Source organism: Chanodichthys erythropterus, chromosome 17, assembly GCF_024489055.1.
Source record: "Chanodichthys erythropterus isolate Z2021 chromosome 17, ASM2448905v1, whole genome shotgun sequence".
NCBI lineage: Eukaryota > Metazoa > Chordata > Actinopteri > Cypriniformes > Xenocyprididae > Chanodichthys > Chanodichthys erythropterus.
Genome location: NC_090237.1, coordinates 34,961,621 through 34,985,421, shown reverse-complemented (window position 1 = coordinate 34,985,421; position 23,801 = coordinate 34,961,621). Strand labels below are relative to the sequence as shown.

Below are 23,801 nucleotides of genomic sequence, written 5' to 3'. Positions count from 1 at the left end.
GGTCTCAGTCCACTTGTTTGGTGCGCACCAGGGTTCGGATGGCAGCATTCACATATGTTCAAATGAACCGCACTAACCGAGCAATCGCACCAGGGTTTTAATCGAACCAAACATGACAAGTGTGAATGCACCCTTACACTCTGAGATTAAGTGGCTTGGATCGAGACAATAAAAACAGATCCGCTTGTCCCATGCACGCTTAGAATTAGATTTAGACACATCTCATTCCCATGCCGCTCACTATCCCACACTCGCTCAGCTTCTATCACTCGAAGTCTGATGCACTGAGCCTCACATTCCTCAAGATGTAATTCTTTCAGCTTAATTGCCAATACAGCATCAGAACCAGAATCTTTTGAATCTATGTTGAGAACAGAATCAAAGCCAGCAGTCTTAGATTCTTTCCCAACACCCCATATCTGATGCAGCCAAAATGCCAGATTCTACCAGCTCCCCAAATAATTCCTCATTGATAACCTGTTTACTCACCTCTTTATGTATGCTAATGTTAAAGAAGTTTGCTATGGAAATTAAATCCCTTTTTACGACAACGGTTATATACTTCTACAATGGGAAGTAACATAAACAAGATTAAATCAAACTCCATAACCCAAGCACTAACTTCTCCTCCCACATCAAAAAGAGCAAAAACAGCCAGGCAAAACAAAGAGAAAAAGGACACTTGCCATTTAAAGATCTGATCATCCACCAATGGAGTAGTTTTCAACGTTGTTGCAAATAACACAGATAACAACAATCTGTTACCACTTTGTTAGACGAGCCCCAAAATCTGTCCCCAGCTAGTCTTGGGTTGGATGAACGGGTAACAGAATAAAAATGGTTTGACGTGTGGAGGCAGCAAGGTTCTATTTCCAACCCAAGGTCTTTAACAAAGACCAAAGGCAACTCAATATCAAAAACAAATTATTTTATTTTACAAATGTGGGAGGATTTCAAGGCTTCAAGAGGGGGCAAGGCCAAAATAACAAGCATAAACCTACTATTAGGAAGAAACTAACTAAACTACAAAAGAAAAGAAAAATACAATAATAAACTAACTCCCTAACTAGCTTAAATAAGAGAAAACAAGATATAAAGAAAATGGCACCCACCTCTCTACCAATCCCTTCCCCAAATAATTAACAACATAAACTTAGTAGGTAAAGAATACAATAACAAAAGTATATACAAAGGAGATAACTTTCTTGTAGTAGGCACTGAGTACAACAAAAGTGTTAACACAATAACACAAAAAGAAATCAGTCAACAAGGTATAAATCAAAACAACAAATAAAGCTTTTTGGATTGAGAAAAGAAGCCTCGTGACGCAGTCTCCACACACATAACCTGCTCTGTGCAATGGTGCTGCTTAAATCCCCACAGCTTCCTCTCCTCCTCCAGTCACATCAGATCACCAATAATTGGAGTCAGGTGGCAGCCATTACTTCCTGCTTATGGGAAGAAGAGAGAGATGAGCCCTGTTCAAATACCCACTTTTACGTATTTTAAAATGCAAAGCACTGAAAATAATAATAATAATAATAATAATAAAAGCTCTGTAAACACTTTTTGCAAGACTAAGTGTGTCCCATTGGGTAATCAGAAGTTCTACACACGCCCACTTGAACACTTGAACAAAATACAGGAAATATGTCATATAAGTAGACAAGTGGTCAAGTGCAAAGACCGCAAGTATGGGTATTTGGACAGGGCTATATAGGGGAAAAACAGGGAGAAAGGGAAAAAACAAAAAACAAAACATATGTCCTTGGATGTAACATGCTCTAGAATATAAACTTAACAGATAAGATCATCAGGATCAAGTCACTTAGAATTACCAAGGGTTCCATCAAAGCAAGGACAGTCTGCTTTTAGCTGTTATGCCAGCCATAGCTGGAACCAGCTTCCTGAAGAGATCAGATGTGCTCCAACAGTAGACACATTCAAATCCAGACTCAAAACATATCTGTTTAGCTGTGCATTTACTGATTGAGCACCGTGCTATGTCCGAACTGCACTTTATTTTATATGTATCATCTTTTTATTTTTTTTAAATGATTTTTCTTGTTTTCATTTCATTATAATGCATGTAATATATTTCTTAAGCATTTCATTTATGTATTTGTTTCCTCTTTATGTAAAGTACTTTGAATTATCATTGTGTATGAAATGTGCTATATAAATAAACTTGCCTTGCTTTTGAGAATTACACGTGCATTTTTGTTATCACTGATCCTTGACTGAGACCCTGATGACAGAGTAAAATACAAACAATGTATATTAATGCATATAAATCTATTGATTCTTATTTTCCACAGTTAGCTCATAAATTCAAGTACATTTGTTCCAGTTGTACTCATGTTGTACTCATGTGGGCTCATCTGTAATGCCTAACCAACACATTTTTAAATGCTTAAAGATAACATTAACATACATAATAATTAATAATAATATTTCGGCTCTTTGTTTTCATTCATGTTCTTTATTATATACAACTGATAATTTACTATTCAAGAGCAGAACATGGTTTAATATTCCAAAGTTCATCAGAAAAAAAAAAAAACACTGAACAATTAAGATCACAGTAGTTCAATTATAAAATTAAAACAATATACTCATTAAGTATCTTACTTACACATTCACATAATCAATCAACCTACTCTTACTGAGTTACTAACAATGGTTGAAAATGCAGAGGCTTCCATCAGTGCATACATGTGTGGGACTTTACAGCATTTGAACAAGCAAGTGTTTTTTTCCCCAAAAAAACTTAAGTTCTAACACCTATACAATGAGAACGCCAGATGAGTTAACTAAGTAGTGAGAAACAATGAATATTCATTCTGTTAGGCTTTTTGTCAGTGTGTTACAAGGTTCAATAGGACTGATCCAAGGACACACAACATCACAGTGTAGAGGCTTCCAAAATGACCGAAGGCTGAAAAAAACAAACAAACAAACAAACAAACAAAAAAACAGGATAACATTTTTTATTACCAGTTATCACATTGTATATAAACATCACACAATTTTCTAAGAATAAAAATGATACAGTGAATAGAAATGTTTATTTACCGCTGCCACTGTCTGGATTTTTGTTATCACGTATCCTTAACTGAGACCCTGATGACAGAGTAAAATACAAACAATGTATATTAATGCATATAAATCTATTGACACTCAGTGAATCCAGTTTAGTAATTCATCCACTTTAAACACTAAAAAAGTAAAGGCATAGTAAATTCCCATAGGTGAGAAATAATTCTTAACACAGAGAGATTCACCTCAGAAAAGAAAGTGCATGTATACATTTAAGGGTTTATAGGCATCAAATGATGTGTTAAAATCTTAAATCTTGATTTCTCTAAAATTGCTGCACTTTAATGAACATGCCCTGGAGAGCAATGGTCAGTCCAAATTTGCACTAGATTGCATTTACATGCAATACAAATGTAAACTATCTGTCATGCCAGTAAAGGAGACTAAAGTTAAAATGGAAAGAGAGACTGCTTTTAGCCAAGTGATGGTAGGATATTGGCACTTTATAAAATTAAAACAAACATGAAATGACCAGGAAAGAAAGCAGAGTGTTCATTCCTCAGGAATTTGGTGTGAGCTTTCTAGTGTTGTGCTGAATTTGACAGTTACATTTGAAATTTAGCACAGATGCATCCCATTTCTCTGGATCATCTTTGAGATGTTTGTATGTTTGTAAACATTGACTGGAGTCTACCTTTGGCAAATTCTATTGACTAATTTGGAAAGGCACAATCCAGATCCTGGAGGGCTTGTTCAGGTGTGTTTAAATAGAGTTGGAGCTAAACTCTGTAGTTCAGCGTCCCTCCAGGAGCAGGATTGGATACCCCTGAGAGCTGAAAATGCATATTATTGCAAAGCCAAGCCATGAGGTCAAAAGAACTACCCGCAGAACTCAAAAACAGGATTGTGTCAAGTCACAGATCTTGTGTAGGCTACATAAAACTTTCTGCTGCACTGATGGTTCCCAAGAGTACAATCACCTCCATAATTCTTAAATGGAAGAAATTTAGAACAACTAATACTCTTCATATAGCTGATCACCAGGCCAAACTGAGCAATCAGGGAAGAAGGGCTTTGGTAAGAGAGGTGAACAAGAACCGGTCACTCTAGTTGAGCTCTAGAGATTATTGACAGGAGAAACTTGCAGAAGGAGCAGAAGAAACCATCACTGCAACACTCCACAGATATACATACAGAGGTTCAGGCATTAAACTCTAAGCTTGCGCTGATTAGTTCTCTCAATGCCGTGGCATCAGAAATACTTCATAATCCACGTAACCATATTTATCGTACCCTAGCCTGCGATCACCACACTCTTTGAATATTAAAACTTATGTTACCCCAGCGCCACCTGTAGAGATCTGTGACAGGGTTCTACTGTTTTCTTGCAGCAGTCTGTCCTTTTGTTTGTTATTTTGAATAAGCTGAGCAAATTCTTGTATATGTTCAGCAGCAGTAGCATAGTATAGCTATAGAATGTTGGTCTATATAGAGCCTATATACACTGAACAAAATTCAGAACGCAACACTTTTGTTTTTGCCCCCATTTTTCATGAACTGAACTCAAAGATTTAAGACTTTTTCTATGTACACAAAAGGCCTGTTTCTCTCAAATATTATAATTATAATATTTAATAATATTAATCAAATGTAGGCCTTGAATTATTTGCATATAAAAATGAGCTTCTTTGTCTAACTGCATCACAGGTCACATTACAGGTCAAACCCTTCTGAACGATTTATCTAAAACCAACATATTAGCCTATATCATGGACCAAAACATTACATTAAATTAAACATTAATTTAAAACAAAATATTAAACAACTAATTTAATGTTATAAATCAGTCGATTTAGAAATGTCTAAAATGTTATAAGCCTATTAAAAATATTAATTTAAATGAATTATTACAAATTTGTTTACAAAACGATTACAAAATCGTTTAAAATGAATGAAGACTTGATTTGTCCAGTGTTTTTGAACGAATCTCTTGAAAAAATGATTCTGTGATACATCAAATACATTTTAACAGTCACTGGTTGCCACCTACAGTGTAATAGATACAATCTTTAATGAAGCTTAACATTAGTTTCAAAGGTCATTTACTCATTTTGATCGCTGCCACAACATCAGTGTATATCCGAACTATAAACTGTTATTGCAATACTGTTATTATTTAATGCTTGCAACACAGAAGTAGCAATATTCTTGTCACGTTCCAGTCAGTTCCTGGACTCCAACTCCCATAATCCTCCCTGCCAGTCACATGTACACACTCCACACCAATCACCCAATGCCACATACAGCTAAGCTCATTATTTGGACTATTTAAGATTTACCCACTCACCACTTCTTCGCGAAGTCTTGTTTCACCCTGTGTACGTTACCGAGCATTATTATCCTGTCTGCCTGTCTGTTCCCATTCCTGCCTATTACCCGTTATCGACCCGTTGCTGCCTGCCTTTGATCCTTGCCTGGTATTCTTTTCTGTAAGTGATATCTGCCTGTCCTGACCCTTGCCTGTATCCTTACTACGATTCTGACTGTCCCTTGCTGTTCCTGTTTGTTCCCGTTTGACTCTGCCTGTACGACCATGCTCACTTCTAATAAAGCTTTGCATATGGATCCCTGCCTGAGTCCAGCTCCGTTACAAGTCTGTTATTGACAACACTTTGTGAAGCTGTTTAAAACATAGCTTACATGACCACTGCTTTCAGCAGGAATGCAAAAGCAGGTTTAAATATTCCAGTGTGATCATAATTTCAAAGGTTTAGTAGACATAGCCAAATCGTAGTCATTTAGGAATAAGACCACATTCTTTTAATGGTTGGTTATCTTGAATCAGTAGATATATTTGGTAACACTTTACAATAAGATTTCATTATTTAACATTAGTAAACATGAACTAATAATGAACTGCGCTTCTACAGCATTTATTAATCTTTGTTAAAGTTAATTTCAACATTTACTAACATATTATTAAAATCAAAAGTTGTATTTGTTAACATTAGTTAATGCACTGTAAAGTAACATGAACAAACAGTGAACAGCTGTATTTTTATTAACTAACGTTGTAACGATCGGCCCTCTCGGTCGATTTTACATGAATTAAAATGGGGTCGGATTAAACTGTGTGAGCTGGACTGTGGAGTTTAATTTTATGGACTTGCCTTTCCAGCACTTCACCACATTTTCACTTGGATTAACACTTCCATGGACTTTGTATATGTATATGATCAGTCACATGACAGGCAGACCCAGACTCATTTAAAGACATACACACATTAAATAGTTAAGAGGAATAAAATGGACTATAAAAACATGTAAACCAATTAAAACTCTATTATACATTAAATCATTGTAATAAATAGAGCGGTAAAACATGTATTTTATGTGACAGTGTTACATAGTTAACAAAGATTAACAAATACATAACAAATGTTACATAACAAATGTTACCTATTTTGTATTTGTATATATTTTAACACAAGTACACAAAATGTACAACCAAATGAACTTTAAGAAGCATTTTTTGTTTGTTTAGATAAATTGATCAGAGGGGTTTGACCTGTAATGTGATGCAGTTAGACTAGGCTATTTAAATGTACAAATCATCCAAGCACCCCATTCTAGGTCATTTCTATGGTACATTTTATTAATATTATTAAATTGTAAAGACATTAAAGATCCATATTTGATTTTCAAAAGAATTCCAGGTGCAGTTTACTCTCAGCCAATAAGAAAGAAGGCTGGGCAAAACAGGAGTCGGTAGGGATAGAAACGGCAGTTCTGGGCACAAGGTGTACAATCAACATCAAACCAACACAGGACTGAAAACACAAGGAGAATAAGTAGGGAAGGAAATAAGGCGGGTAATGAGGGAGAGCAGATGGAGCAAATAAACCAATAATCAGGTAACAGGAAGGTTGAGGTTAAGTCAATAGACAGCAGAGCACATGGCACATAGAAACAAACAAAACAAAGTAATGCGCTCAATACAACAATACAAAGACACAAGAACCTTTAGCAAACACTCATAAGCCACGTGACCACACAAAACAAGACAACAGGTGTGTTCGACTTCCTGCAGTGCTGCACAGACCAATTGGTATGACATCAAAGTACTGCAAGAGCAATTTGAAAACATACGGCTCAGTCTGCTTTCTAATCGCTCTCGCAGTACTTTGTGGTTCTCTCGGTACTACCCGATATACAGATTTGTGCAGCTCCACTTCACGACGAACAAACGAAACATGAAGGCATGCGGCTAATGAAAATTCATGCTAGGCGAAACTTGGGAAAAAAACAAACAAGACAAGAGCGCATGGTAAGTGAATGAACATTCAACCCATGTGCTTTCAACAAAAGGCAAAACATGAAGCATGAATATCCAAACCCCGGCACTGAACCGAAAACCAAACTAAACAGAAGTGCCAGGATCCGAACACCATGCTCCATACACATAACAACTCTTGTGTACAAAAGAGCATATAGCCTGATCAAACTCAAAACAGCATTCTCACAACAAGATAATAAGAGTTTCAGGGTTCTGTCACCTACAGTAACAAAGAATAAATACGACCAAAGTGACAGAACCCTGACACAGCAATATGGGGGACATCCACAAACTTCTGGGATCTTCTGTCTATCAAGACTGCAAAAGAGCTTCAAGATCCACAAATGCAGAAGAACATTCAGAAATATTTTTGAGACAATATACTCATGTATATTGTACTCCCTATTTATGCATTAAACTACAAATGTCCCTTGTGTATTTGTGGGTTATTTTGTAAGCTTTAAAAACCATGTAAGCTTCTTATGTGTACATTTCATGCTTGCTTTTGTGCATTCCTGGATTTACATCTTGCATTTGTGGATTTCTTGCTGTATTTGTGAACAAAACATGAATAAAAATCCAGCATCACTATGAAAAGCACACAGAAAATGGCAACTTCACTTTTTTGTTGTTCATGTTTGTGTCACATTGGATTTACTAGTAAAACTTACTAGGAAAAAAATTACTATCATTAGTGGTTCCCACTCTAGCTAGAACATGAAAGCAGCCCAAACATTTTTATTTTTTTTTTTTCAATTCCGGTCATTTTTTTAATGTGTACAACAGAAAATATGTGTGTGTTTTTTTACAACAATAAAATTAAGCCACTATGCAACACTGCTTATGACTTGAAAAAGGCACTGAAGTCTTAATCAGTCTGAGTCAAGTCTGGAGTCTTTTGTCAAGAGTCTGAGTCAAGTCTCGAGTCATTAAAAAAAAATAAAAAATTCTCATAATCATTACTATTTTTTATCCTAGTTGTATTATATAGACAAAATAATATGATCTTTTTATAATCCATTTTATTTGAAATTAAGGTCCAATGACGTAAGGGATAATGTACATCCAGCTTGTTACTTTATAATCCATTACAATGTACAAAACAGTCGTCCTGGCAACACGAGTAGTCATTTTCAATACAGTCGCTAAGCAGACGCAAGATGTCGCCAGTGAGTCACGGTTTGTTATACAGCAGTTTGTTATACTGCTTCATTGTTATTGACGACAATCATTATCAGAAAATATCAAACTTTGGAATGTTTAAGAATGTCAATAGAAAACTCTACACATGCGGATTGTGATACGTTAATATATGAGCTTTAAGTAATAAATGGATTACCATCTCTTTCTATCTATCTCTCAGACACACATTAAGAAATAGAAAAGATTGATAAAACATAGTGCTAGGTTTAAAGTTGTCACAGAGACGAACTCCGTGATTCCCTCCTCTGGCCATCGGAGGGAGCCATCCCCCGAATACTGACTACATTACCCATAATCCCATACCTTGGACTAATTACACCACAGCTGAAACCCATTACCTGGACTATAAAGGACTCTCATTCACCACACCTCATCGCGAAGTCTTGTTTCCCCAGTGTGCAATTCTGAGCCTTTATCTCCTGCCTGTCTCCTTGTTGCTGTTTTTGCTGTTACCCGTTATCGACCCATATCTGCCTGCCTACTGACCTTTGCCTGGAATACTGTCTTGTGAGTGATATCCACCTGTCTTGACCTACTGCCTATTTTGTGACCACGATTCTGCCTATCTCTGCTATACCTGTCTGTCCCTGGTTTGACCCTGCCTGTTCGACTATCCTGTTATTTAATAAAGCATGCAAATTGATCCTTGCTGTGCATCTAGCTGATCTGACGTGATAATACACGAAAGAACATATGGCACGATGGCTCCCGTCATGTTGCGTGGGACTCTTATTATGACATTTCGGAGTTTATGCGCACGGACATACGTAATCAAATTCTATGACAAGAGTCCAATCTACCAAGACACGTACGGAAATATATGTGATGCAGATATTATAAAACCATTCAAACACAACACAAATTTTTTATTTATTATATCAGTAGTTAAGGCTAAAAGACTTGAGTTTTTAAAATATTCAGAGTCTTTTGTGCTGAGTCGAGTCAAGTCTGAAGTAATTTCAGGTCGAGTCCGAGTCCGAAGTCTGTTAAAATGCGACTCGAGTGCGACTTGAGTCCCATCTCTGTCAGTAGCTATGAGAAATGCATTATACTATAAAAACTGTGAATCCAATTTATATGTCATTTTGACAAGCAGGGCGGGGCGAAAGCCGTGAGAGAATGGCGCAAGGCCTGTGGCGTGATTGTTAAAGAGCATCACCTATGAACTGCACCAGTCTCATGCCGTTCTCTCAAGCCTCTCGCCCCACTCTGCTTGTCACAGTCATCAATTGTAGTTCACTTCCATGTCAATGTAAGATTGATCAAGTTCATGCCATCAGTGAACAACAATGGAGTTCAAGTGGATTTGGGTTCTCTAGTGCAGGGGAGTCCAGTCCTGCTCCTGGAGGGCCACTGGCCCATTTAAACATACCTGAACCAGCTAATCAAGGTCTTTGCGATTACTAAAAACTTTAAGGCAGGTGTTGGAGCAAAGGTTTGCCTGATATTAACCCCTTCAGGAACAGGATTGTACACCCTTGCACTGATGCATGCCTGAGTTTGGAAGAATGATTTGACACCAACCTAATGACTTGAACTCTATGGACAAACAGGCTCAGGTTCACATTAAAAGCTCTAGTGTTAAAGCATCCTTAAGTTAACCTTAAAAGTTCTCCCTAGGCTAGGAGCTTTATAGGCCTTTTGTCTAACCTTTAGAATGAACAGTGAAAAGCGCCTCCATCCCTGCATGGATGTGGTCAGTCACATGACAGTGTAGCAGCCACTGTCCAGGACTTCCTGCAACCAGTTCTATGGTCTGAAATGTTCCTGGGAATAGGTCATATACATCAGCACGATGAGAATGATCCGTCTGAAGGAGAGAAAATGAGAGTGTTTGAGAGACATTTTACCACCTAAGTGGGATTTACAGGATTCAGGAGTAAGATCTACTGGGATGGCATGGGTGGGAGGGGGTTGGAAATGCTAAGAAAAAGCATTGCCACCACATCTGCCTCTGTTCTGTCAGTAGCACTGCAACAAGGAAAGCAGTACAGCCACCCTAACATTTAGTATCCCAAAGCATAAAACCTAAAAGTAAACAGTGTTTCTTAGTCTGCTTTCAGCAGCTGTGCTTTAATGTAATGAGATAAAAATACATTGTACCACTTAGGGGTGTAACAATATATCATCTCGCAATATATCGCAATACAAAAATGCAACAATACTGTATCATCGATAGTGACAATATGTGTTAGCATAGTTCACCCAAAATGAAAGTTGTAGTGTCAGTACTACATTATACTACTATATATAATGTTGAATATAATGTATAATAATGCTATGGGGGAATATTTGTGGGTCCAGATAATGCCAAATGTCTTATGTTACCAGTAAAAAGTGGCCTATATTATTTAAATATATCTAGTCAGTGACAGAGTGCAAACATATTTATCTAAAATAAAATTTCAGTATTAGAATAATTAATATTTTTATTCTGGTGTCACCATTGTCCTGTGCATTGGGTTACCATCAAGTCCAAGCCTATTCATTTCCACCCCCAATGTAATAACAAATTTAGCATTTTAATCAACTGTAATAACATTGTCAGGTAAGGATCTAATCTTAAGTCTATTTTTTCCTTTAATTTTATACACAATGTTTATTAATCACATATATATTATTTAAATGGATTTATTATTCATATAAAGTTAATTTTACATTTTACGTTCAAATCTGGGTGGATAAAAATGGTTCAGGTTTTAGAGTTTACTAGTATTTCGGTTTCTAATCTTAACGGTAAAAAAACTGAACACTCTTGATTGTGCGAAAAGCATATGTGGTAAATTCCCTGGGAAAAGGCAATTTATGGTTAAATTTACCAGATTTAATGTGTATAAGCTGCTACTGTCTCAGTGCCCTGGATATTGATATATTGCTTATTTTTAAATTATTATAAAAATAAATAAATAAATAAATAAAAAACAATCAAATGATTGATTTAAAGTCCCTCTGAGAAATGCAGCTTTCACATATTTATGGCAATGAATGTGTAAGTCAGGCCATAAATTCAAAAGACATAGATGCTTTGGTGTCGACACCCTTTATAGACACCCCTCATGCCACCCCACTGCCACTCCATAAATCATTTCTAGCTTTACTCTGGTGTGCTTATGTACATACTTTGTAAATGAAGCTTTGACCATGGAAATGCACAGTGTGCATGTCCACTTCATTCCCCAGTCCTAACAAATACCACTGGGTCTTGTCTTTCTCTGTCATTTTCAACCCATGGAGGTTAGCATACAACTTCCCATTAATACCTGTGGAAGACAAAAAGAGTTTTAATTTCTTTAAAAAAATCTGAACATACCAAGTATTTCTCTCTTGTAATACACACACACACACACACACACACGTTTGTTTTTGTGAATTGTGGGGACTTTCCATAGGCCGCAATGCATTTTATACTGTACAAACCATACTTTCTATCCCCCTACCCTAACCCTAACCCTAAACATAACCATCACAGGAAACTGTGCACACCTTTATTTTCTCACAAAAACATCATTTAGTATTTTTATTAATTAATTTACATTGTGGGGACTGGTGGCTGGTCCCCACGATGTAGGTGAACTCAGGTTTATATTACAATGTCGTCCCCACAATGTAATATAAACAAACTCACACACACACACACACACACACACACACACCTAAACACAGACACACACACACACACACACACACACTTACCATGCATTTTGTTGCTCTCCATAAAGTCCGGATTATATTTGTCAAATTTGTCTGCCTTGAGATAAGTTTTTATGTTTTCATCCAGGTAGTGGGACTCATTTTCATCAAACACCATGAAAAGGAGGGCAAACTCTTTATCGGTGTCTTTTCTACGTCTATCAGTGTTCAGGGTGTCTTTACGGCACACTATCAGTGGACCCACCAAACCGCTCATCAAGTCCTGAAAGACATTCACATAATACATCTGTAAATCTTTAATCATATTGAAAAAGTTAATGTTAATCTCAAAATTAACTAATACTTTTCTAAGATCAAAAGTTACATTTTTTAACATGAACAAAGGTTAATAAATACTGTAAAAATATAAATATTGTTAATTGATATTTCATGTTAGCTAATGCATTAACTAATGTTTACAAATGAGACCTTATTATAATATAATACATTTTGCAATGTATATTGTATAATGTACACATTATATTGTTTATGTGTTTTATACCTCAACAAAGCTGACAGAGGAGTAGTAGGCAAATGTTATACACTCTGGATCCTTGGGACCTGGACCTGATCGTTCTGGAATAGTCCAGTTGTATGTCAGCTCATGACCTATAACACATGTAATGCACATAGAAATATACTATTCACTCCTGCACACATAATGAGACAAATTAGATTTTTTTTTTTTTTTTTTATCATTATTAACAAACCTGGCGGAACACCATTCTGATGGGTTTCACTGGTCTTCACTCCATGGGCATGAACAGAATATTGCCTGCTGGCTTTGTTTTTAAACACAACCTGAATCTTCTCACCAACCTCAGCTCTGAGGATGGGTCCTGCGAATACAACAAGGATCACTTAAGTACCACAATGGTAAAGAGCTAAAACAAAGTTTATCAATGATAATTCTTTATTCTTTATCATTCTTTTATAACACTGATCTATTAATTCCTCAATGACGCTTTATAATATTGCTACAACTACACACACACATATACAGTGCTCAGTGTAAATGAGCACAATCACCTTGAAAAGTAACAATTTAAACAATATCTCAATGAACACAAAAACAATTTCCAAAATGTTGACAAGACTAAGTTTAATATAACATCTGTTTAACTTATAACATGAAAGTAAGGTTAATAATATAACTTAGATTATACATTTTTCAGTTTTACTCAAATTAGGGTGATGCAAAAAAGAGTACACCCCGCAACAAAAACTACTACATCTAGTACTTTGTATGGCCTCCATAGATAATTTTGCTCATTTTTAATGACAGCACCAAGTCTTCTAGGCATGGAATGAACAAGTCAGCAACATTTTGCAACATCTATCTTTGTCCATTCTTCAAGAATGACCTCTTTTAGAGACTGGATGCTGGATGGAGAGTGATGCTCAACCTGTCTCTTCATAATTCCCCATAGGTGTTCGATTGGGTTCAGATCAGGAACCACTGAATCACTTTCACCTTGTTCTTCTTTAGAAATCCAACAGTGGCCTTAGATGTGTGTTTAGGATCATTGTCATGCTGGAATGACCATGTTGCACAATGACCAAGGGCACGGCATGATGGTAGCATCTTTCTTTCAGTAGCAGTACATCAGTGAATTCATGATGCCATCAATGAAATGCAGCTCCCCGACACTCATGCAGCCCCACATAAGGACACTGCCACCACCATGTTTCACTGTAGGCACCATGCATTTTTCTTTGTATTCCATACCTTTGTGACGCCATACAGTTTTGAAGCCATCAGTTCCAAAAACATTTATCTTGGTCTCATCACTCCAGAGTATAGAGTCCTAGTAGTCTTCATCTTTGTCAGCATGGGCCCTGGCAAAGCTTAGGTGGGCTTTTTTGTGCCTAGGCTTTAGGAAAGGCTTTCGTGGATGGCACCCATGCATGCCCTTCCTCTGCAGTGTACGCCATATAGTGTCACGGGAAATAGTCACCCCAGTTTGGCTTTCTACTTCTTTAGATAACTGCAGTGAAACTGCATGCCAATTTTCTTCAACCCTTCTCATCAGAAGACTGTCCTGTCGAGGTGTTGACTTCTGTGGACGACCTGGACGTCTCTGTGAGATGGTTTCAGTTCCATCTTTTTAAAATTTTGCTACAGTATTCTGACTGATAAGTAAAGCTTTGCTGATCTTCTTGTAGCTTTCACCTTTCTGGTGTAAAGAAATTATTTTCTTTCTCAGGTCTTTTGACATTTCTCTTCCATGTGGTGCCATTACTGACAGCATGAAATGGGAAGGGGTTTTAACACCCTTTTATAATCAACTGTCTGTTGGACACCCGTGTAATGAATAATTAGTTTTTGTTAAATTAGACATTTGTAGTCTTGTAGTCTTTGCTCCAGAGACTTTCAGTGGGGTGTACTCATATTTGCATCACCTTAATTTGAGTAAAACTGAAAATTTTGTTCTCTGTTATATTATTAACCTTACTTTCATGTTATAAGTTAAACAGATGTTATATAAAACTTAGTCTTGTCAACATTTTGGAAATTGTTCTTATGTTCATTGAGATATTGTTTAAAATGTTACTTTTCAAAGGAGGTGTACTCGTTTACGCTGAGCACTGTATTTACACAAAATTGATGCATTAGCGCCAGTATTGTGATGTTAATCAAAGAACAAAGGTAACAGAGAAAATTGTAGCTTCAATAACGATTAATGTATAATCTATATTCTATAATTTATGCTGTGAAGACTGTAAAGTGTTTGATAACTTTATTCAATTTCTGTATATTTCCTACCTTGAAGACTGCTGTGAAGACTGTAAAGTGTTTGATAACTTTATTCAATTTCTGTATATTTCCTACCTTTTTTTTTCCTACATATAAATATAAAATGTTGCATATACCAGATTTGCATTTGTTATTTGTCTATGATGCTGTCAACACCCTAAAAAATGTCATAGAAAAAAAAAAATGTCAAAGAATAATAGGCTAAATAGGTAGGAAATATACAGAAATTGAATAAAGTTATCAAACACTTTACAGTCTTCACAGCATAAATTATAGAATATAGATTATACATTAATCGTTATTGAAGCTACAATTTTCTCTGTTACCTTTGTTCTTTGATTAACATTAATGACAGTATCACAGCAACTGGTTTATTAGGCTGCTGTCACTTTAAGAGCTGCCGCTGCCGAACATGACGTGGATCTGAAGTGCATCTCGTTTTTTCGCAAAGCTTTAAGTTAATTTATTAAATTTTTTTCCATTTTTCCTACCAGATAAATGTGACATTATGATGGGTTTATGTGCATTTTGGCCACCTGAGCAAAAACATTCTTTATATCAGACCTGTACAATGAACGTAAACACACACACGCAAAAAAAAAAATATCATGTTTTATCATGCAACTGTGACTTTTAACTTTAATGTGCCATTTCTATTTTATTTGGCCCTTTGATGTAAGTAAGTGATATATTAAATCATATTTTTGAAAACAAGCAGTTCAGTCACTAAATTAAGCACATTTTAGGTTACTTTTGTTTTTGTTTTGTTTTTTACATTGCTTTGTTAACTATACCAGTCTTTACCAAGAAATTCTATTTTAAAAATAATTAAAAAATCTCCTGCAGGACAGTTCAATTCTTTATAATAATATAAGATGAAAAGATGATAGCTTGGGACAACCATAATGTGTTTTGTACAGTAAATTATTAGCAACAGACAGTGTTAAACCATCAAAATTACATGTTTATTGCTTATGAGTTTCCCAGATTTCCTATACCAGGAGTTTTTCAAGATTTTTAGTGGCAAGGAGCCCTAAACAATCCCCTTGTGAGATCTTTTTTTTTTTATTAGGCTTACATTATAATATAATATAGTAAATTATAATATAATATAATCTTGAAGTATTTAAACTGACATACAGTATTATATCAGTTTGAATGCTTCAATTTGTTTTAATATATTATAATATGAAAGCATTTAAACAGATCTGATAGCTAAATATTTTTAAGAAAAGTAAACATGTTTACTCTTTAAAAGTTATCTAAACATCCCTGAAACCCACATCACCACATACAATAATCTAATCTATTTAAACTGATGTATATAACTGATGTATTTTGAGTTTGCAAGCTACAGCTGTGGTGGGTGTGTGATTGTAAATGTCTCAGAGTTTTGTTAGCATTCTGTGCCCATCATCCATTATATCCGGCACTTTTCATTAAAACATGACGCTTTATTTCACATTTCTTTTTGTTTCGCGTTGCCTCACGTTTTGAGGTATTTAGTCCGCAAACATGACAGTCTTACCGTGACTAATTAGGCTCAGGCCCGCTCACATGTGCTCAATCGTTCTCTTTCTATGAAACCTGTAAACCACATTCACCGGTTCTAACTCTATAGTGAAAATAACTCTATAGCGGTTGACCAGAGCACTACACTTATTTCTCATTTAAACTACAATCAAATGGATTTCCCCAAACATGATTTCTGTCCTCTGCACGTGAGCGGCTGCAAATATTTATAATATACTGCCTTTAAGTTGTTTCTACATTAATTTGGAAAGTAATTGTGAAATTATTACAATATAAAAATATATTTAGAAAAATTCCAATGGTTTTAATCATGATTAAGATAGATGTGCCATACCCATTATCCCCAAGTGCTCCTCCTCTGGACGCCTGGGCTTCTCTTTAGTAAATGTTCCATCTGTGTATTCACGAAACACCACCTTCTTATATTCAGCACCAATCTGATCTTTTGATTTCTCTAGGTAAATACTTCCAGGGCTGAGTAAAGCAGGAATGAAAAAGACAGAGAGAAAAAACAGAAATATAGAAAATATCATGTGTGCATGAATGTGTCTAAATTGAGTTTATGCATTCTAATAATCTTAAAATAACAGTATATAGGCAAAACTATATAGGTAAAATGTGTATCTTGCTTTGTGTGAAATAGAGGGTTTCTCTTCTCAGTCAAGCCTCACTTAAAGAGTTAACTCTAACCTTAACCCTTATGCTTCATTTTAGATCTCAATTTGTGTGTAAGAACAAATATGCATATATGTTTGTAGGTATACCTTTCCTCCAGTGTAGCCCTATGTTTCTCTAGTTCCCATGTTCGGTTTGGCGCATAATTCCACACAACTTCCTCTGCTGCTATATAGTAGCGTACTGTGGAGGTTAAGCGATCTGGTGCTGAAGTCTTTGCCGGACAGGACTTGACTGTGTAATGTTGACGCATACCTGACTGGTAGTGATCAATTGTACGACAGCTCAGCTCAAACTTGCCTGGAGTAAAAGTACATACTGATGAGCAAATGTTTACTGTCAAAAAATATATTTTGCTTATATATTTTAATTATTTAAGAAAACAACAACAAGCTTTTCAGACATTGCAAGACCTAGCAACTGTGTATCAAAGCAGAGAACTGGGATAATCTTCCCTAATTTTGTTAAAACCGTTGTTGTACCAAATTCCACACCCCCTTGGACCCCCATGGGTAGCAGTTTGTAATGCCTGATCTAAAGCTTTTTGCATTATGTAGCTGATCAAATAAATCATAAGTCATAATAAAACAGGTAGGCTATTTACGGAGACCCCCACATGACATGCAAGAAAAAAAGGTAACACTTTAGATTACAGCCCGGAAAGTACTGCGTAATTACAACAAATTTACAGCGTAACTTTCAATAATTATAGTGTAACTATACAGTAAGTATGTGTAAGTATAGGAGAATAATATGTGAAGTATTGGGAATAAAGGGGTAACAACCAGGAAAAATAACAAATTATTCATACTTTTAATATTTTATAACTACGGGGTACGTATGACATAACTAAGGGGTAAGTATGACATTACGGGCCGTAAATTAAAGTGGAGCTTGTTACACTCTTATTTCATGTAGTTACAGGGTAAGTAATTAATAAAAATAAATAAATAAATAAATAAATAAAAATGCAAACAGTCATATCACTTGGAAAACTTTATTTGAAAAACAACTTATTTCAAAACAGATTTAAAGTTACAACACTTCTTATTTGTTTCTCTTGCTTGGCTTCCTCCTCCTCTTGTTCCTCTTTTTCTTTCTTTCCACTGATGAAACTTAAGAGGGAATCCCAATTTACTATTCTGTATTTAAAAAATACAAAAATACCCGGAAATGTGCTCACCGTTTACTCATCTTTTACCCTCATGCCATCTGAGATGTATACATCTTTCCTTCTTAAGATGAACACAAAAAGGATTTTAGGAAAGGATAATGCAAGCTCACGTGTTCCTAAAAGTCGAAGCATCAAACAGCACAAACAGCAATAACAACAGTGATCCATACGACCTTAATGGATAAATCAATGTCTTCTGAAGTGAAACGATACGTATTTGTAAGAAAAATACCAGCTGTCTTCTGCGCGTGCATGCGAGGATTGAGAGTTCATGCTTGACGTAACTTGAAGCGTGACGTAGGCGTGCCGAGAAACTCACGCAGATGTTGGATGCCGTCAGTTTTTTTTTTTTTTTTTTTTTTTTTTTTAGTAATGCTAAACAACAAAACAACAAAATACACAGAATAACAGATAATGAGAATGAGAAACAAACAAGACAGAATAACAAAGACGGCAGTTCTCCCACGAGTTTCACACGAATCTCCCGCGAGAACGTCATGAAAGCTTCACGTTGCTCATTTCAATGTGCTTCATCGAATGCGAAGTCGACTCTCATGCAGGCGCTGCTGACAGCTGGTTGGAAGCGAAAAGAAGAAAAGCCTAAACCATGAGAAAATTTCAGGGTGTACTGTATTTTCTTATAATACAGAATAGCAACGGGATTCCTTCTTAAGATTCATCAGCCGAGAAACAAGAGCAGGTGGAAGCCAAGCGAGAAACAACAACAACCAAAAAACGGACAAAACTTGTTACTTTCTGTCAGGACTTTAGAGTTTGAAATGAAAAGTTGATTTAAAAAAAATGAATAATAAGTGTTGTAGACCTGTTTTTAATAAAGTTGTTTTTCAAATAAAGGTTTCGGAGTCAGTGATATCAGATTGTTTGCATTTTACTAATTACTTACCCTGTAACTACATGAAATAAGAGGGTAACAAGCACCGCTTTAATTTACGGCCCGTAATGTCATACTTACCCTGTAACTACATGAAATAAGAGGGTAACAAGCTCCACTTTAATTTATGGCCAATAATGTCATACTTACCCCTTAGTTATATGTCATAAGTACCCCTTAGATATAAAATATTTACAGTATAAATAATTTGTTATTTTCCTGGTTGTTACCCCTTTATTCCCAATACTTTACATATTGTTCCCCTATACTTACACATACTTACTGTATAGTTACACTATAATTATTGAAAGTTATGCTGTAAATTCGTTGTAATTACGCAGTACTTTCCGGGCTGTAATCTAAAGCGTTACCGAAAAAAATTACCGTTAAATCGTGTGCACAATTTAACTCCCTCGATTTACAATTTCGTTCCCTCAATTTACTAAATCGTGTGCACGATTTACTATTTTGTTCCCTCGATTTAGGAACTTGCAAATCGGGCTTAAAATCCTGTAGTGTAAATTTGGGATTGGACAGTTAATCATCATCATTATACAAATCGAATTCACATCATACCTACTCTAATCTCATTAAATCATTTTAGAATAAAACAATAAATAATCATTAGCACTATTATTTTACATCGTACTGTAATTTACAATCCAAATAATACAATGCAAAATACAATCCAAAATCTTAGGGACAGATTTACTGAACAGGGCAAATTATCATGAGACTATAAATGCGCTAATCGGAGTCACAAGTTCTGCTGATGATCTATTGACAATGTGTAAATTAAAGAACAAAGACAGAGCTGCCTATTTCCGCAATGATCAACGTAATCTACCAAGAGTAACGCAAAATAGTGTAACGTCACAAACACAGAACTGATGATAATCAGGTGCGAGTAATCTACTACCAACATAGCTGCAGCAAATTAAAAATAATGTGGCTTGGCAAATGACATGTTTGGATGAACATGAGTGGAGAAGATTCTTTCCCTTCTACCACATGCTCTCTGTTCTCTGCAATGCTTCCTCCAAGCAGTAACTATCGCAGCAAGTCAAATGCAAAATGGGTTAAGACATGCTCTTTTGGCCTTTACATAATGGTGCAAAAACTATTAAACTGACTAAACTTTAGTAAAGTTTGCTAAAGGGTTTGCTACATTTTGAATAGAACTTGGTGGACAAACTAATGTCACATGACATCAGACAAAGATGCAAGGACAACTGACAGACACCTCTTAAGGCCAGGCATTTGTCGGGCTAGTTTTTGCGTTGTGTTCCACACGTCGGCGGCAGTTTGCCCAATTCTGCATGTTGAATTGGTGTCAGTAAGAGTGGGAACTCTGATTGGATGTTCAGTTTAACGAAAGAGTCAGTGCACGAGAATTAAAGCGAAAGTTAATTGAAGAAAGTGATCAGTAAAGTAATATTCAAAATGGTAAGCGAGCGCTGGTTTGTTAACGTTTTGTATATCTGCGTATATTTCATATATCCTTGTTTCCTTTTCTCCTTGTGAATGAAGAATATAGATAATTGATACCAGCTGATATAGACAGTTAATTCCTTATGTAGCTGGTTCAAATATTATCAAATGTAGGGCTGGGACAATACATCGATTCTCAATTTGAAGTACAATGAATCTGGATCAATCCTGTTATTTTCTCTCTTGAATTGATTCTGATCTTAGATTTAACAGCAGATGCTCTAGGATAGTTTTTAACCGCACACTCAAATGCTCACAAAGAAGACTGCCGGAGAGCGCTCAAGCATTCAGCAGAGTCATGTAAGTGGTCAAATATACTGGAACCACTTCACATAACAAGATGTATTTTGTTACATAGAAAGATGAACAGTGTCTATGCTGATATTAGTCTCTGTCTGTATCTCTCTGATCCCCAGGATAACAGTCAGCCTGATTCAATCTGTATCCAGGTCAGATGTTGTATTTTTACCCAGCCCAGCAAATACCACAACACAGCCCTTTTTGGTCAGCAAAGATCTACACAGATCTCTAGGACCAGACAGGACATTTTATCATGAAATTTTTGGTAATTTCATGATCTACTATTTGGCAACATAACTACTAATTAAAATCAAAATATCAAGTAAATATGTACAGATTTTATTTATTTCCACTTCTTCCTCCAGTAATGTACCTTATTTATTATCTATAATTTTTTCATGTCTTTCTTGTTGCAAATACTTGCATTCCTGTGACATTTTGAAAAGCCTTTACATTTTGTGTCATTGTTATTTTTGTTGTATGCTCTTGTTTGAGATCATCAGTGAACTAAAAGATAAACTAAAACTCGCTAACTTAAAAAAACAAAAAAAAACATTGCGGTGTCTGTTCTGCAAATGCCCTGAGCAAACTACCTTTTTCAGAACATTCTGGGAGAGAAATTTGTTAGGTGGGTAATGGTCTGGCACAACACCGAAATCATTATTAGCACTACAAGTGATGTATCAAAGGCAATCATGTCTACCATCGCTTGAGTGTACTAGATAAGTATTGACACACCAACACATCCCTGATACAAAAACCGCTGTGTCTTACCATTATTGTCGGGTGTCATGTTAACAGTCACTGTGGTATGCGGGAAGATGCTGAGTGTGTCACGGTTCATCCCATCACGCTGAAATGTGTTACCCTGGAAATAGATACCATGGATATCCACCTCTGTGCCCAAGCCAAGTGTGTGCCACACAGCATGTTCCCCATTACACAACTCCAGACTAGGCAGGTTTCCATACATGTAGCCATTCACAGCTGAGAAGAAACACAAAAAGTATTTATTATAATACTGCCAAGAAATAAACTTGTACATTCACAAAGTGAGAAAGTAAATGTACATGACTGTGTGATTAAACACACATATATACATACCATGCATCTTATTGCTCTCTTGAAACTCTTCATTATCTGGATCTGAATCACCGCTGCCAAACTTGTCAATGTTTTTTTGCAGATACCAGCTTTCATTCTCATCCATCACAGAGAATAGCAGAAAAAACTCATGCTGAATTTTGTCAGCATGCTTAAAAGACACACCCATAACATGTAGAAAAAACGAAGAAAAAAAAAACACACACACACACACACACACACACACACACACACACACACACACACACACACACACACAAATATAGGTTATTATATTTACCTGCATAGTATGAAAAGCAACAGTTGCATTGCATCTATGGCACATTCCATGAATAAGGTAGACTTTGGTGTCCAATGATTTTTTTTTTAATTAGTATAAGTATTAGAGGCACAAATCTTATTTTTGTTGTGAGACCTGTTAGATAAAACTGTTATTGAACCTTATTATTCTCTAAAACTTGATAACCCCAACTGAGTGACTGCTTAATTTAGGCTAGATTTGCAAACCTGTTACTCCACAAATACAACAGATTGTATAAAACAAATCTTGATGTTTTGAGGTTGACAATAAAGCACCCCCTTTCACTGACCATTTGCTGAGAAAGAAAACAAAACAAAAAAAAAAAAAATAGACAAGAACATTAAGCCCTATTTTGTGCCTTATTTGTGGAAAGTACCATATTATCTGTTTAGGCCTGCAGTATGTGAGTTTGTTACCTGATGCCCACTTCCATCAAGAACACCTTTCTTGCACACTTGTATGGGTCCAAATAAACCAGAGTTAGTGTCACGGACAGGATCAACAGCGGAGTAGTACAAGTATGAAAGACAAGGAGGATCATCGCTGGAGGGACCTTCAATTACTCTCCAGTGGTAGGTGAATTTTTTACCAGGGGCCACAGAAGCTCCATCTTTCTGAGTACCTGTGGAGGATACAAGTTAAAAGAATCTAAAATCATAAATGCTGTCCCTTCATGATCTATGCTATGTATTTTCAAAAAATTAGCCAAATGTTAAGCAATGTGTGTATTATTATATTGTTATTTGTGTTCTTTTCAGTTCAGTTTCAAAAAGGGCTAAAGCAATGATAAGAACCACTGATTTAGGTCTTTGGTGAGACCTAAATCAGAGACCTGGTGAGCCGCAGCGCCCCAGTTAAGAATCCCTCGCATGAAGGTCTACATGCATATCTGTAGCTGTTTATGACTTACCATCCTGATACATTGCTCCCTCGTAGGCCTTTTCATAATGCAAACCATGTGGCTGAATGCTATAGTCACGTGTAGCTTTATTAAGGAATGTCACAATGATAACATCACCAGTCTCTGCTCTGATGACAGGACCTAAAGTGGGAGTCAGTAAAAGAGATAACTGATCACTTACCATCTTTAAGACAGAAAAATAATTGTAATTTCAAAACTTGCTATTCCTGTGATATTCTTGTGCCGCATTGCAGGAAAGTGATTTACATTGAGATGCCTTAGAGATGCTCACTTTTCACAATCCAGTTAACAAGCAATTTATAAGTTAAAGTCCTGTCCTACAATTTTATATTTTGATAAGCCATCTCACTCACAAATACATCACAATGCAGTAAGTAACTTCC

General features: G+C 36.0%; 1 protein-coding gene across 1 annotated transcript in view; it reads right to left on the bottom strand.

Annotated features, from left to right (window-relative positions):
- Window positions 1-251: 251 nt before the first annotated feature.
- The window catches only part of LOC137004283 (ferroxidase HEPHL1-like), a 46,574-nt gene continuing 23,024 nt past the window's right edge, over window positions 252-23,801 (bottom strand). The window contains exons 8-20 of the mRNA XM_067364469.1: window positions 23,407-23,538; window positions 22,913-23,118; window positions 22,196-22,346; window positions 21,866-22,078; window positions 17,324-17,534; window positions 16,894-17,033; window positions 12,979-13,107; window positions 12,771-12,877; window positions 12,272-12,491; window positions 11,699-11,838; window positions 10,229-10,388; window positions 3,076-3,123; window positions 252-2,938 (exon numbers count right to left, since the gene is read on the bottom strand). Of these exons, the coding sequence (XP_067220570.1) occupies window positions 2,859-2,938; window positions 3,076-3,123; window positions 10,229-10,388; window positions 11,699-11,838; window positions 12,272-12,491; window positions 12,771-12,877; window positions 12,979-13,107; window positions 16,894-17,033; window positions 17,324-17,534; window positions 21,866-22,078; window positions 22,196-22,346; window positions 22,913-23,118; window positions 23,407-23,538 (1,937 nt within the window). The 3' untranslated portion in view covers window positions 252-2,858. The remainder of the gene's footprint in view (window positions 2,939-3,075; window positions 3,124-10,228; window positions 10,389-11,698; window positions 11,839-12,271; window positions 12,492-12,770; window positions 12,878-12,978; window positions 13,108-16,893; window positions 17,034-17,323; window positions 17,535-21,865; window positions 22,079-22,195; window positions 22,347-22,912; window positions 23,119-23,406; window positions 23,539-23,801) is intronic.